The 15,370-nt window shown below is 38.6% G+C and overlaps 1 protein-coding gene across 3 annotated transcripts in view; it reads left to right on the top strand.

Moving 5' to 3' along the window:
• Positions 1-3,706, top strand: part of LOC102398634 (zinc finger protein 569) — a 34,479-nt gene extending 30,773 nt beyond the window's left edge. For all 3 annotated transcript variants that reach the window (XM_044931250.2, XM_006068749.4, XM_044931251.2), the window contains one exon: positions 489-3,706. In XM_044931250.2, the coding sequence (XP_044787185.2) occupies positions 489-2,308 (1,820 nt within the window). In that variant the 3' untranslated portion in view covers positions 2,309-3,706. The remainder of the gene's footprint in view (positions 1-488) is intronic.
• Positions 3,707-15,370: the final 11,664 nt, after the last annotated feature.

Genomic DNA, 15,370 nt, shown 5'->3' with positions numbered 1-15,370 from the left:
CTTTTCATAAATTTATTTGTTGAAAATGGTCTTTTTTTTCTACATCTTATAGAGTCAGTTTAGGTAATTTATATTTTCCAGAAATTATTTCTATCAAGCCATTTATGAATGAAAGTTTATTTCCATAGAATCTTATAAAATACTTTTATGGTTTTTTAGCTACCTGTTTTACCTTTTTCTCTATTGATGTTTTGTCATTTGTATATTCTGAATTCTCCCTCTTATTTATCCAATAGTTTTATATTTTTTATTTCAGATTCCATTAAGCAATCAAAGCTATTTGTATTTCATTAATACCTGCCTCTACTCATATTTCCTTTCCTGGGATTTACTGAAGCTTAGGAAATAGGAGCTATATATAAGCCTAGAATTTTCTTAATAGGAAATGAGGCTATAAGCTAAGAATCTCATACATGTATTTTTTTGGTTTTAATTATGTATAATTTTGGTAAATTTTACAAGTGACATTTATTTGCAATTTCTTTTAGGAGAAATATGGGGGATGGATGAGCAGCTGAAAATTCAGGACAGACTTTTGACACAACTTGAAGATAAATTCACAAAAACACTGACTGAAGAAAAAGTCAGTGAATGTCATAAGAAATTTGCAAATGCATTTCCTCTGAACTCAGACTTTTTTCCTTCCAGTCACAGTGTCTATGAATATGACTTATTTGGAAAGTGTTTAGAACATAATAATTTGAACTATTATGAGAGAATCTTTATAGGAAGAGAAGACTGTGTATATAAGGACCCTGTGAAATCATTTGGCAATAGCTTATCCCATCTTGTAGTAACCCCCTTTAAGTGTAATCATTGTGGAAAAGGTTTTGATCAAACTTTGGACCTCATCAGACACTTGAGAATTCATACTGGAGAGAAACCCTATGAATGTAAAAAATGTAGAAAAGCTTTCGGTCACAAGGAAAAACTGATTAAACATCATAAAATTCACAGTAGGGAGCAGTCTTATGAATGTAATGAATGTGGGAAAGCTTTCATTAAAATGTCAAATCTCATTAGACATCAACGAATCCATACTGGAGAGAAACCCTATGCGTGTAAGGAGTGTGGGAAATCCTTCAGCCAGAAATCAAATCTAATTGATCATGAAAAAATTCATACTGGAGAGAAACCTTATGAATGTCATGAGTGTGGAAAAGCATTCAGCCAGAAGCAAAGCCTCATTGCACATCAGAAAGTTCATACTGGGGAGAAACCTTATGCATGTAATGAATGTGGTAAAGCCTTCCCACGAATAGCATCTCTTGCTCTTCATATGAGAAGTCATACAGGAGAGAAACCTTATAAATGTGATAAATGTGGAAAAGCCTTCTCTCAGTTTTCCATGCTTATTATACATGTGAGAATTCATACAGGTGAGAAACCCTATGAATGTAATGAATGTGGAAAATCTTTCTCTCAAAGCTCAGCCCTTACTGTACATATGAGAAGTCATACTGGTGAGAAACCTTACGAATGTAAGGAATGTAGAAAAGCTTTCAGCCACAAGAAGAACTTCATTACACACCAAAAGATTCATACTAGAGAGAAACCTTATGAATGTAATGAATGTGGGAAAGCTTTCATTCAGATGTCAAATCTTGTTAGACACCAGAGAATTCACACTGGAGAAAAACCCTATATATGTAAGGAATGTGGTAAAGCCTTTAGCCAGAAATCAAATCTCATTGCTCATGAAAAAATTCATTCTGGAGAGAAACCCTATGAATGTAATGAATGTGGGAAAGCCTTCAGCCAAAAGCAAAACTTTATTACACATCAGAAAGTTCACACTGGAGAGAAACCTTATGATTGTAATGAATGTGGTAAAGCCTTCTCTCAAATTGCTTCCCTTACTCTTCATCTGAGAAGTCACACAGGGGAAAAGCCTTATGAATGTGATAAATGTGGGAAAGCCTTCTCTCAGTGCTCACTGCTTAATTTACATATGAGAAGTCATACAGGTGAGAAACCCTATGTATGTAATGAATGTGGAAAAGCTTTCTCTCAAAGAACTTCCCTTATTGTACACATGAGAGGCCATACAGGTGAGAAACCTTATGAATGTAACAAATGTGGAAAAGCCTTCTCCCAAAGTTCCTCCCTTACAATACATATACGAGGTCATACAGGTGAGAAACCCTTTGACTGTAGTAAATGTGGAAAAGCCTTTTCCCAAATCTCATCTCTTACACTTCATATGAGAAAACATACAGGTGAGAAGCCTTATCATTGTAATGAGTGTGGTAAGGCCTTCAGCCAAAAGTCACACCTTGTTAGACACCAGAGAATTCATACTTATTAGAAATAGAAACTTTATGAATCTTGTGAATATGGAAAAAGACTTCAGAAGGAATTTGCATTTCCTTGCACATTACATAATGGGATCTAGAGCAGAAAACTGTCAATGTGGGAAAGCCTTTTTAAGAAGCCACACATTTGTGAAACAGAATTCTTACCAAGGGGACAAAATGTATGAGAAAGCTGATCATCAAAAACCTTCAGTAGACATCTTACCTAATGATATTTATCCAGCATTCTCACTAAAATCTGAAACAAGATATTTGCTATCAGCTTATCAACATGATACTTGAGCTCCTAGCCATTGCAGAAAAAAGAAATACTCTTAAAATAACCTTTTTATACTAGAATAATAATAATTAGAAAATATGTTGATATAAAATATTTATGAATAAACATGATAATTACAAGACATATATATGTAGTTAAACATTTTGAAGGTCGCAAAAGAACTCCTGAAATTTTGAGAAAAATAACATTGTCTAAAAAGACATAAAATTTCTCACAAATCTCTAAAGTACTTCCACTCAGTTGTTTTTTTTTAACCAGTTATGTTTTTAACAATTTCACAAACTGATTGAAATTTTATATAGGAATGTAAAGGCCACAAATAGGTGAAATATGTAAAAAATACAAGAGAGAAGATACACCATTAGATATCATTTATTTAAAGCTGGTATCATTGTTTTTACACAATGTTCTTAATATCAGTGGAAACAAATTGAAGATTGGAGGAAGGAGATATGGGAATTTTGTGTATTATAGTGCTGTTGAGATCACTGGAGAGAAAATGACCTATTCAATAAATGGAAGATTCATATTAACAAAAAATGTTAGCTCTCTACTTTTTATCATATACAAAAATAAAATCCAAACAGACTGAAGACTAGAACATAGAAAGCAAAATTCTGTATGATGAAAATAAAATAGACTATATTTACTACTTTAGAGTAATAGGATTTCTTTAAACATATATAAATGTGGAACATTCAGTTCTATTTTGGTTCATTGGCTTCAGAGGCACCCACATATGTCACAGAGATACATATATCTTTGTGTTAACTGGATCATGGTTTGTATTCCTCTAAATAGAATACATACATTTCCATTAATAGAGGGATAGGGTGATATAATATGGTTATTTCTATGATAGAACATAATATTTAAAGATACAAATTTGACATAATTACACGGATAGACTCCATAATATTGACAGAAAAAGCAAAATGTACAATGAAATAAAACATTTCTATAAATTTAATAAAACAATGCAAAGAACAGTACTGTGTGTTGATCATGGATACATACATATATGACATTGCCTTTTAGGAAGTGAAGGCAGTTGTTATATTTATCTGTAATATTTCTTTAATAAAAGACAAAGCAAATATGACAGTAGTAATGAATCTGGTTGTCAAAATTATGTTGTAGTTTTTTTAAATTATTATTTCTTGTATATATTTTCCTGTTTCTCTAAAATAATCAAGTGGATAGAGAAAACCTGGACCTATATGGATTCTTATTTTTGATCAGATATAACATTTATAGAAAGTTATCTTTAATAATGATACATAAACCAAACCTGAATAAGATATTTTGCTTACCACCTCATGTTATTAGCATATACAAATCAGAAGTATACAGCATCTGTTTGAAGAGAGCTTTAAAATTTTTCATTTTTTATTTTAAACATGAGTTCCTCCCTAATTGAAACCAGTGAAGAAACAAATATTCAGTTGTTGAGATACATTTAGGAAAAAAATATCACCTGCATTTGGGTTGGTTTCAAACTAAGGGGAAAAGACCACTCATGCATAATGTAAAATGTTAATGTTGTAACATATCAAGACAAGGATACTCATATTGGGACAGAAGAAGTTTCAAAGTATATCAACAAATCTTTCTTTGGCTTCTGAATTTTTAAATGGGAATTCAGATAGTGGTTATTTTTATGTGTCAGGTAAGAGCTCAGTGAATGTGAAAGTTCACGTCTTCCTATACCACAGCTGTTTTATATTAATGCCTTTTAATTTTTTTTCTAATTTTTTATTGGAGGATAATTGCTTTAAAATATTGTGCTGGCTTCTGCCACAAATGAACTCAAATATTTACAGTACTGAAACTTCTTTCCTCTAAATCAGTTCAGTTCAGTTGCTCAGTCATGTCCAACTCTTTGCGACCCCATGGACTGCAGCACACCAGGCTTCCCTGTCCATCACCAACTCCTGGAGCTTGCTCAAACTCATGTCCATCGAGTCTGTGATGCCATCCAACTATATTAGCCTCCCTCATCCCCTTCTCCTGCCTTCAATCTTTCCCAGCATCAGGGTCTTTTCCAATGAATCAGTTCTTAGTATTGGGAGCTTCAGCATCAGTCCTACAAATGAATATTCAGGACTGATTTCCTTTAGGATTGACTGGTTTGATCTCCTTACAGTCCAAGGGACTCTCAAGAGTCCTCTCCAACACCACAGTTCAAAAGCATCAATTCTTCAGTACTCAGCTTTCTTTATAGTCCAACTCACATCCATACATGACTACTGGAAAAACCACAGCTTTGACTAGATGGGCCTTTGTTGGTAGAGTAATGTCTCTGCTTTTTAATATGCCATCTAGGTTGGTCATAGCTTTTCTTCCAAAGAGAAGAAATTTCATGGCTTTTAATTTCATGACTCCAGTCACCACCTGCAGTGAGTTTGGTGCCCAAAATAATTTCTCTGAATAGTCCATTCATATATTTTATCTTTTTCTACTGGAACTTCCAAAAATACTTTTATTTAGAAATTATTATAGATTTATATAAGTTGAAGAAATAATACCCTAAAGCAGGGGTCCCCAACCTTTGGGATCTAATACCTGATGATCTGAGGTGGAGAAGATACAATAATAATAATATAAATAAAGTGCATGATAAGTGTAATGTGTTTGAATCATCCCCAAACCATCTTCTTTCCCCACCACCACCCCACCTCTGGCCCATGGAAAAACTGTCTTCTGTGAAACTAGTCTCTGGTGCCAAAAAGGTTGGGGACCACTGCTCTAGAGGACTTTTAGTTTGTGTACCCTATATCTGAATTCCCCTAATGTTAATATTTTACATGGCTGTAGTTATATATCAAATTTGACACTAATTAGATTCATAGGCCTTACCAGATTTCACTGATTTTGCGTGCATTTGTGTGTCTTCTTACAATTTTACCTAGTGTAAATTTTTGTAATGACCACTACAATAAAAATATAGAACTTGAAACACCACAAGTATCACTTATTCTATCCCTTTGTAGTCATACCTTCTTTCCTCCCCTTGTACCCCACTCCTAATCCCTGACAAACACTATTCTCCTTAATTTCACTATACCAGGAGTGTTCTATAAGTGAAATCACTGTATTACCTTTAATATTTATATTTACCTACCTAATTACTATGTAACCTTTTAAGGTTGGCTTTTTTTCACTCAACATAATTCTTTTAAGATCAATTCCACTTTGCAGGTACAATAATTTGTTCTACTTTGATCTACAGAGTTCTTAAGTACATTTCTTTGTATTAACTTTTTAGTAGTTTAGAACTTCTAGGTATTACTTTATAAATACATGACTTATCACAGTCTACTTTCATTAACACTGAACCAGTTCAAAACCTTATTTCTCCCCTTTGATTGTATAGTTACCATAAATATTTCCTCTATATACCTTAAGAACTACATAAGATAGTGTAGCCATTTTTATTAAACCATCTAACATAATTGGGAACTCAACATTAAATGTACCCATATGTATACTTTCTGTCCTTTCCTCACTCCTGATATTGAAGAACTTCTTAGATCTCCTGACAAATTCTCAGTTTTCCGTTGTCTGAGCATGTCTTCCTTCACTTCATTCATGAATATTTTTTGCCAGTATGGAGTTCTGGGTTGACAGTTTCTTCAGCACTTAAAAAATGTGCTACTTCTAGACATCCTGTGTTCTGATGAAAAATACGTTATTTAAGTCACTGTTTCTCTGTGGGTATAGATCATTTCTAACACTGCTTTGAATTTTGTTTTTAGTTTTCTTAAATTGGATTATCATGTGTCTTGTAGATTTCTTTGGGTTTATCCTATTTGGGATTTGCTCAGTTTCTTGAATATGGAGGCTTACATTTATTGCCAAATTTGAGGACTTTTCTGCCATTATTTCTTTGCATTTCTCTTCAGACTCACACTCTCTCTTTTCCTTCTAGGACTCAGCATATTTCCCCTCTCTTTTGCTCATATTGGGTAATTTCTCTTGTTCCATCTTTAAATTCCCTGATGGTTTCCTTGTCCTCTCCACTGTGTTCTTGAGCATATTCACTGAGTCTTTTATTTCTGCTACTGTATTTTTCAGTTAAAATATTTCATTTTGTTCTTTATACTCTCCCTTTCTTTGCCAAGATTTCCTACTTTTTTTCCATCTCTTTCAAGTGTAGTCACAATTTGTTCTCTGAAGCATTTCTATGATTGCTGTTTTAAATTTGTCGGGTAACTTAAATGCTGCAGTTTAAAAGGTGTCATGTGTTCTTCTTTCAGCTAACACCATAACTAGACAAATTGATGAAATAGAGGATACTGAGGTGCAGCTCTTAGGATTAATGAGTCACTGTGATACACAATTCAGGTCGACTAGTCTACCAATGTTGACAACAGGCAAAAATACTTGCTTTTGTGAGATATATTTGTCAGGAGGAAGTGTCATGTTATTCAGTTGCTCAGTTGTGTCTGACTCTTTGTGACCCCATGGACTGCAGCATGCCAGGCTTCCTGTACGTCACCATCTCCTGGAGCTTGTTCAAACTCATGTCCATTGAGTCTGTGATGCCATTCAACCATCTCGTTCTGTTGTCCCCTTCTCCTCCTGCCTTTAATCTTTCCCAGCATCAGGGTCTTTTCTAAAGAGTTGGCTCTTTGCATCAGGTGGCCAAAGTATTGGAGCTTCAGCGTCAGCATCAGTCCTTCCAATGAATATTCAGGATTGACTGGTTTGATTTCCTTGCAGTCCAAGGGACTCTCAAGAGTCTTCTCCAATACCACAGTTCAAAAGCATTGATTCTTCTGCACTCAGCCTTCTCTATGGTCCAACTCTCACATCCATACATGACTACTGGAAAAATCATAGCTTTGACTATATAGACCTTTGTTGGCAAAGTGATGTCTCTGCTTTTTAATACGCTGTCTAGGTTGGTCATAGCTTTTCTTCCAAGGAGCAAGCGTCTTTTAATTTCATGGCTGCAGTCACCATCTGCAGTGATTTTGGAGCCCAAGAAAATAAAGTCTGTCACTGTTTCCCCATCTATTTGCCATGAAGTGATGGGACCAGATGCCATGATTTTCATTTATTGAATGTTGAGTTTTAAGCCAGCTTTTTCACTCTCCTCTTTCACCTTCATCAAGAAGCTCCTTAGTTCCTCTTCGCTTTCTGCCATAAGGATGGCATATCTGCATATCTGAGGTTATTGATATTTCTCCTGGCAATCTTGATTCCAGCTTGAGCTTCATCCAGCCCAGTATTTCGCATGAATATAATCAATCTGATTTTGGTATTAACCATCTGGTGATATCCATGTGTAGAGTTGTCTCTTGTGTTTTTAGAAAAGGGTGCCTGCTATAACCAGTGAATTCTCTTGACAAAGCTCTTTGTTAGCCTTTGCCCTGCTTCATTTTGTACTTCAAGGCCAAACGTTCCTGTTACTCCAGGCATCTCTTGACTTCCTACTTCTGCATTCCGGTCCCCTATGATGAAAAGGACATCATTTTTTGGTGTTAGTTCTAGAAGGTCTTGTAGGTCTTCATAAAACCATTCAACTTCAGCTTCCTTGGCATTAGTTGTTGGGGCACAGACTTGGATTACTGTGATACTGAATGCTTTGTCTTGGAAATGAACAGAGATCATTCTGTCGTTTTTAAGACTGCACCCAAGTACTGCATTTTGGACTCCTCTGTTGACTATGAGGGCTACTCCATTTCTTCTAAGGGATTCTTGCCCACAGTAGCAGATGCAATGGTCATCTGAATTAAATTTGCCTATTCCAGTCCATTTTAGTTCACTGATTCTTCTAAGATGTCAATGTTCACTGTTGCTATCTCCTGTTTGGCCACTCCCAATTTACCTTGATTAATGGACCTAACATTCCAGGTTCCAGGAAGTGCATGAGGATATGTTATGTGCACTTTTGTTGTCAATTAACACCCCAGCCACAGCATCTTTGAATGATTACATATCTGGAAAACTGAACTGGTTATTTTGTGTCGGTATACAGAACTGCTGCCATGACTGAACAGCTTTCTGGTTTCACAGGTTGGGCCAAAAAGGTCACTTCTGAAAGTGAATCTATGCACTGTGTCATCCATAAAGAAATGCTGGATAGCCAAAAAATGTCACGTGACCCTAACAATATTTTATGGGATGTGATCAAAATTAACCACATTAAAGTACATGCCCTTAACTCACATCTGTTCTTGCAGCTCTCTGAGGAGATGGATGCAAAGCACACATGTTTTATACACAGAAGTGAGATGGCTTTCTAAAAGTGGATCGCTAGCCAGAGTTCTTGAGTTACAAGAGCTGCTCCAGAGATTTCTTTTAGAAAAGCAGTCATCACTGGCAGCACATTTCATTGACACAGAATAGGTGGCAAAACCTGCTTGTGTAACATATTCAACAAACTCAATCTGTCACTTCAGAGAATGACACCTGCATTCCAATTGGCAGGTAAACTGGCTGCATTCAAAATCAAACTGGAATTATGGAGGCAACAAGTGAATAGTGGAATTTTTGACACATTTCAAACATTAACAGAGATTTTAAGAGAGACTGAGAAGAGCAGCCCCAGTCAGTGCATGATCACCTATCTCAGCTTTCGAAAGAGTTTGAGCATTACTTCCCAGCCAAAAAAAGATCCCAAACTGTGACGGGATGCATCCATGACCCACTTACGAATAAGCCAGGTGAATCAACCCTGTCCATGCTAGAAGAGGATCAACCGCCTGCAATTGCAAATGATGGTGGCCTTAAAGTATGTTTTTGACAACTTCAAATCTCCTTATGTTCTGGATTAAAGTCAAGGGAAAATATTCTGAGATTGCCACAAAAGCAAAGAAAAGCCTACTTCCATTTCCAACATCCTCTTTGTGAAGCAAGAGTTTTCTGTAGTGACAGCAACCAAAACAAGATTACAGAGTAGACTGGACATAAGCAATGTCAGTGTGTCAATGACTCTGAACACCCCCAGATGGGACTGCATAGTTGGAGGAAAACAAGCTCAGGGCTCCCACGAATTCTACATTACGCTGAGATGTTTAACTATTTCATTATATATCACAATGTAATAATAACAGTAATAAAGTGCACAATAAATCTAATGCTCTTGAATCATCCGAAAACCATCCCTCCCCACCCCACTCCATGGAAAAATTATCTTCCATGAAACAGGTCCCTGGTGCCAGACAGGTTGGGGACTGCTGATCTACACTATCAACTAGAATATGCTACTAAACTATACAAATCAAATCAAAAGGAAAAAAGTAGATACCCAAGAAAAAGTAAGAAAAAGATATGAAGTCATTTTGCAGAAAGGAAAAATCAAATATTTTATGTCAAAGTTAACGATATTCAAACTTTTCAATCATCAGATAAATCAAATTTAAACAAGATACAAATTTATACATAGATTGTGAAAATTAGAAAGCCAGATAATGCCAAGTGTTGGTAGTAGTGTGGAGAAAGAAGAACTCATACACTACTAACAGGAGAGTTTACTAGTGGAGAGTTTTTGGTCAAATTAAGTGCAAGTGAACCTGATGATACAGTAATCTCATTCTCTGGGGTATACATCCCAGAGAAAATTTCACATTTCCATAAGAGATATGTATAAGAATTTTAATCATAGTCTTGTTTGTTATGGTCACTCCTCTTGTCACTCTGTTTGTTATGTCACTCCTCTTGTTGGAGGAGTGAAGTTTTTTGGTGGGATTAGAGGCAATCTAGTATTCTTCACTCAGGGAATGGCCAAATAAAATCAGTTGAATATTATGGAGCAGTACAAACAAAAGAACTAGACATGGTTTTTGCTGAGTGAAAAAAGTTTTAATAAGTCTATTGTGCCATGTTGCTTACACAAATTAAAAGAAACAAAAAACAGTAACATTTGCATTTTATTTTGTTAGAAGGAGACAAAGACATGGTGAGTTTGAAGGGATTCGAGATAAGGATAAAAGGGAGTTATGTAAAAGTTATATTAAAATAATAATAATAATTACATTTGTGTATTTTTTAATACTACAAACAGCATGTATAATTTCAAAAAATTATTTTAAATGAAAAAAGTTAGATATATGTTTTTAAGACAATAGACGGCTTTGGGAGAGCAAATGAAAGTACCTGACCTAGCTCTGAGGAGGGCATGAAGCCTTCTCTGAATAGATAGATTAAATAAACCCCATATTAACTGGGGATACAGTAACACATATTTTAATTTGAGGTAAAGGGAAGTGGCATAGAAGTGGCAGAATGAGTGGAGTTTATGCAGACTGCAAGAAAATTATATGGAGTCCAGAGATAACTTTACATAATCAGAGGCCAAATGATGACTCATTTTATACAGAAAATGTTAGGTTTTATCCAGTGGATAAAGGGAAATAATAATAAATTTAAGCTGGAAAGTGACTGATGTGGACAGATTCTGGCACCATGAAGTAGACGTGCTGCAGTAAAATGTCATTAAAAAAAATGGTGAAAGTAGCTTTGGAACTGGGTGATAGGTAGAGGCTGGAAGAGTTTTGAGGTTCATGTATGAAAAAGCCTAGTTTGCATTGATGGGACTGTTGGTAGAAATGGGTGCGTGCATATGTGGTAGAAATACAGTCATTAAAGGTGATTCTGGTGAGTTCTATGAACATGCTGTTAGAAACTGGAACAAAGGAAATTAATAGAAAGTGACAAAGAACTTGGCAGGACTGCTCTCATGCTTTGTGGAAATCAAGATGGAAAGAAGATTTTTAAACAAAGTGCTGAAGGTGTAGCCTAGTTCCTTCTTAAGGTTTATCATAAAATGTAAGAGGACAGGGAGATAAAGGAATTGTTGAGCAGGAAAGAACCAGATCTTGAACATTTAAAAAATTCTCAGTCTATCCACATTGCAAAAAAAGAGAAAATGAGTTCTGGAGGCAACACCAGGAGTGTAGCGGGACACTCTATAAAGAGTTTACCAATGGATTTAATCAGCCATCTCAATTGGAGCCAGTATCAGATGGGATTATAACAACAGAAAAACTGCCAGCTGGAACTAAAGGGAATAGAGAAAATGGGGAAGAATGAAGAAAGTCTGTTTTACTTCTAAGATTTCACAGGACAGACAGGTCAATCGAGCTATCTAAACTTGGACGTGTGCAATCCCTCGAAAAAAAGGACAAGATGAGGATCTAGTTTAAGATGGCAACATAGAGGAATCCTGAACTCATCACCTCCTCCTGCAGACACAATGCATCTACAGCTACACACAGAACTATTTCCTCTAAAAGAAACCCCAAACCAGAGGAGGAACTCCCACACATTTGGCAAACAAGGAAAAAAAACCCACATCAAAACAGGTAGGAGAGGCCGAGAGACAATTTCACCATAAACCCCACCCTTGGCACAGCGACCTGCAACTGGGAGGAAACTTCACAACTCTGAGCTTCTCCCTGAGGAGCAAAGGATTTGAACTTCACATCGGGCATCCCAACTTTTAAGACCTGCATCTAAGATGAGGCCCTCAAACCCTCAGCTTTGAAAGTCAATGAATGGGATTTGCATTCATGAGACCTACAGAATAGGACAAACTGAGAAACAATTCTTAAGGGGCTCCAGCAGACCCACCTTGCTACCTCCCAGGGCCCAGCACAGAGGGAGCCTAATTGAGACAGCAGTGAAAGGGGCAGGACACAAATTCCAGATAATGAGGAAGGGGCACAGCTGTTTGGATGCAATGAAGACTGGCTGGAAGCAGCTGAAATCAAGGTGGCTTTGAAAACAGTCTGGTCATTGACCTTTACCTCATTATACCTTCACTATAATACTAAAAATTACTCCCTCTTGAGCAAACTCTAAGTTGGACCATAAAAGCCCAAAAAAGTGGACAGTGGTCCAATTCCTGGGAAATCCTCACCTTACATCAAAATAACAACAATGTTCCTCCCACTCATTAGCCTATGAAATTCCTTAACCTATAAAAACCTACAGCCTGTCTATGGCCATATCACCCTGAACACACCCAATCTTGTCTGATCTTGGAAGTTAAGCACGGTCAGACCTGGTTAGTACTTGGATGGGAAACCTACTACCCCATGCCCCAGGGCCACTATCACTTGAGACAGTCTGCATTGTCTGCATATGGGAGGTGTATCTCTCTAAATTAACTGGTTTTCCCTTTATTCTGGGCTCACTCTTGAATTCTTTCCTGCATGAAGCCAAGGACCCTTACTTGGCAGTCTGTCCTAAGGACTCCTGCAGGTCCCAGGATGGTGACATTTCCCTCCTACAACATAATGAGTATCCAACTTTCAATGAAAGGAGCCAATCTGCAAAGCTTAAGCCTGAGGAGCAGGTACCTAATTTAACACGTCACCAAGCCTACCAAAATACTCTCCAAATGCCCAGCAGGGCTTATGTTTCTAGGTCCCAGAGGGCTGTAATAAATGGAGAGGTTTTTTTTAACCAGCTACCCACCCCAGGGTACAGTGGAGAGGTAGCAGACTGAGATGCCCAGTCTTTCTGTGAAAGAGGCCTGTTAGCTTATCTTCGGAGAAGGCAATGGCACCCCACTCCAGTACTCTTGCCTGGTAAATCCCATGGACAGAGGAGCCTGGTGGGCTACAGTCCATGGGGTGGCGAAGAGTTGGACATGACTGAGCAACTTCACTTTCACTTTTCACTTTCATGCATTGGAGAGGGAAATGGCAACCCACTCCAGTATTCTTGCCTGGAGAATCCCAGGGATGGGGGAGCCTGGTGGGCTGCCGTCTATGGGGTCGCACAGAGTAGGACACGACTGAAGTGACTTAGCAGTAGCAGCAGCTTATCTTCACAGCTGCAGCCTGAGGGCCCAGTTGTTTTTTGTTTTGCTGAACCACACAGCCTGTGGGATCTTAGCTCCCTGTGTGCATGCTAAGTCGCTTCAGTCATGTCCGACTCTTTGTGACCCCATGGACTGTAGCCCACAAGGCTCCTCTGTCTATTCTCCAGGCAAGAATACCAGAGTGGGTTGCCATGCCCTTCTCCAGGGGATCTTCCTGACCCAGGCATTGAGCCTATGTCTCCTGTAGCTCCTGCATCGCTGGCAGATTCTTTACCATTGAGCCACCAGGGAAGCCCCAAGCTCCCTGACCAGGGATCAAATCCAAACCCAGTCCCACCACAATGAAAGCACCAAGTCCTAACCACTGGACCCCCAGGGAATTCTCCCAGCTTCTAATTAAACACATATATTAGGGCTGACTGTAATCCTCTCCAGAAACCTGGGAGGCAGGCACTAACTTTATGCTCTCCTTCAGTCTCCCTCCAGGTAACCTGAATCTCCCAGAATGGACCTTGTGCACACATTTGGTGCCCTGATTCTTGATGGCTGCAGGCTACACCCCCTGATCACCTGGCTCTTGTGGCCAGCAGGGCTTAAGTTTGCTGATCCCATTGGACTATAACAGAGAAAAGTAACCAAGCAAGACCCTATAAAGCCTTCCCAGGATAGACCTCCACCTATGTCCTCTGCCTGCCTTCTGTCTGTAGAACAAGCTTAGTCAAATAATAAATTTAATCAAAGAAGTGAGAAAATGCAGAAAGAAAGGAAAAGTCAAGCAAGACAAAAATACTTTAGCCATTAAACAAAGTCAGGATCTTTATAGTTCTTCCTCAGGGATTATAGATAATATTCTGAGCCATGTCCTTTGAGCTGTCTGCAGAGACTGAAACCCCCACCAGGTGGAAGAAGTTAACTGTATACTGCCCACAAGCACGTTGAGTCCAGACTATTTGGAACCAGAAGGCTGATGGTGCTGATTCCCAGTTATCACACCACCAACCAATGAAGAATGTCCATGAGCTGATCACACAGCCCACAAACCCCCTCCCTCACCCTGTTTTTATAAACTTTACCCTGAGAGCCTTTGGAGAGTTTAGGTCTTTTAAGCACTAACTACCCTGCACTCCTTGCTGGGCGCCCAGCAATAAATGCTGCAGTTTACTTCACCACAAGCCAGTGTCAGAAGATGGGCTTCACTGCGCACAAGCAAGTGGACCAAAGTTTGTTTCAGTAACAGAAACAGTTACTGGCTACTCTTACGAGAAACAGCAGAGGTAGCAGAATGGCATCCACCCCCGTTTTTCGGTGAAAGAGGCCTATTTGCTTATCTGAAAGCTTCAGCCTGAGGGGCAGGCTTCTGATTTCACACACCTCTAGAAGTCTACTGATGGAGAAGGTGATGGCACCCCACTCCAGTACTCTTACCTAGAAAATCCCATGGACGGAGAAGCCTAGAAGGCTGCAGTCCATGGGGTCGCTGAGGGTCGGACTCGACTGAGCGACTTCACTTTCACGCATTGGAGAAGGAAATGGCAACCCACTCCAGTGTTCTTGCCTGGAGAATCCCAGGGACAGAGGAGCCTGGTGGGCTGCCATCTGTGGGGTTGCAGAGTCGGACACGACTGAAGCGACTTAGCAGCAGCAGCAGTAGCAGAGGTCTACTGAAGTAAAGAGCAGAAAGGCTGGTAGTCCACATTTGCAATAGCCCCCGGCCTCACTCCACTTGCTGGCATCTCTCAGAAAGGAGCTTGTGCACACACCTAGAGTCCCAGATTTTGTAGCTGCTGCCAAAATCTTGATTACCTGGCTCTGGTAGCCAGCAGGGCTTACATTCACAGGTTCTACAGGACTGTAGCAAGAGAAAAAGTTTGTAACAATCTATGATCCTTCCCTCCCCGGGCACAGTGCAGAGGGAGCTGACTGAGATGCCCAGTCTTTCTGTGAAAGAGGTCTATGAGCTTAGCTTTATAATGGTGGCCCAAGGGCTAGGCTTCT

This window comes from Bubalus bubalis, chromosome 18 (genome assembly GCF_019923935.1).
Source record: "Bubalus bubalis isolate 160015118507 breed Murrah chromosome 18, NDDB_SH_1, whole genome shotgun sequence".
In the NCBI taxonomy this organism is placed as follows: domain Eukaryota; kingdom Metazoa; phylum Chordata; class Mammalia; order Artiodactyla; family Bovidae; genus Bubalus; species Bubalus bubalis.
This window is presented reverse-complemented; position numbering and strand designations above follow the sequence as displayed.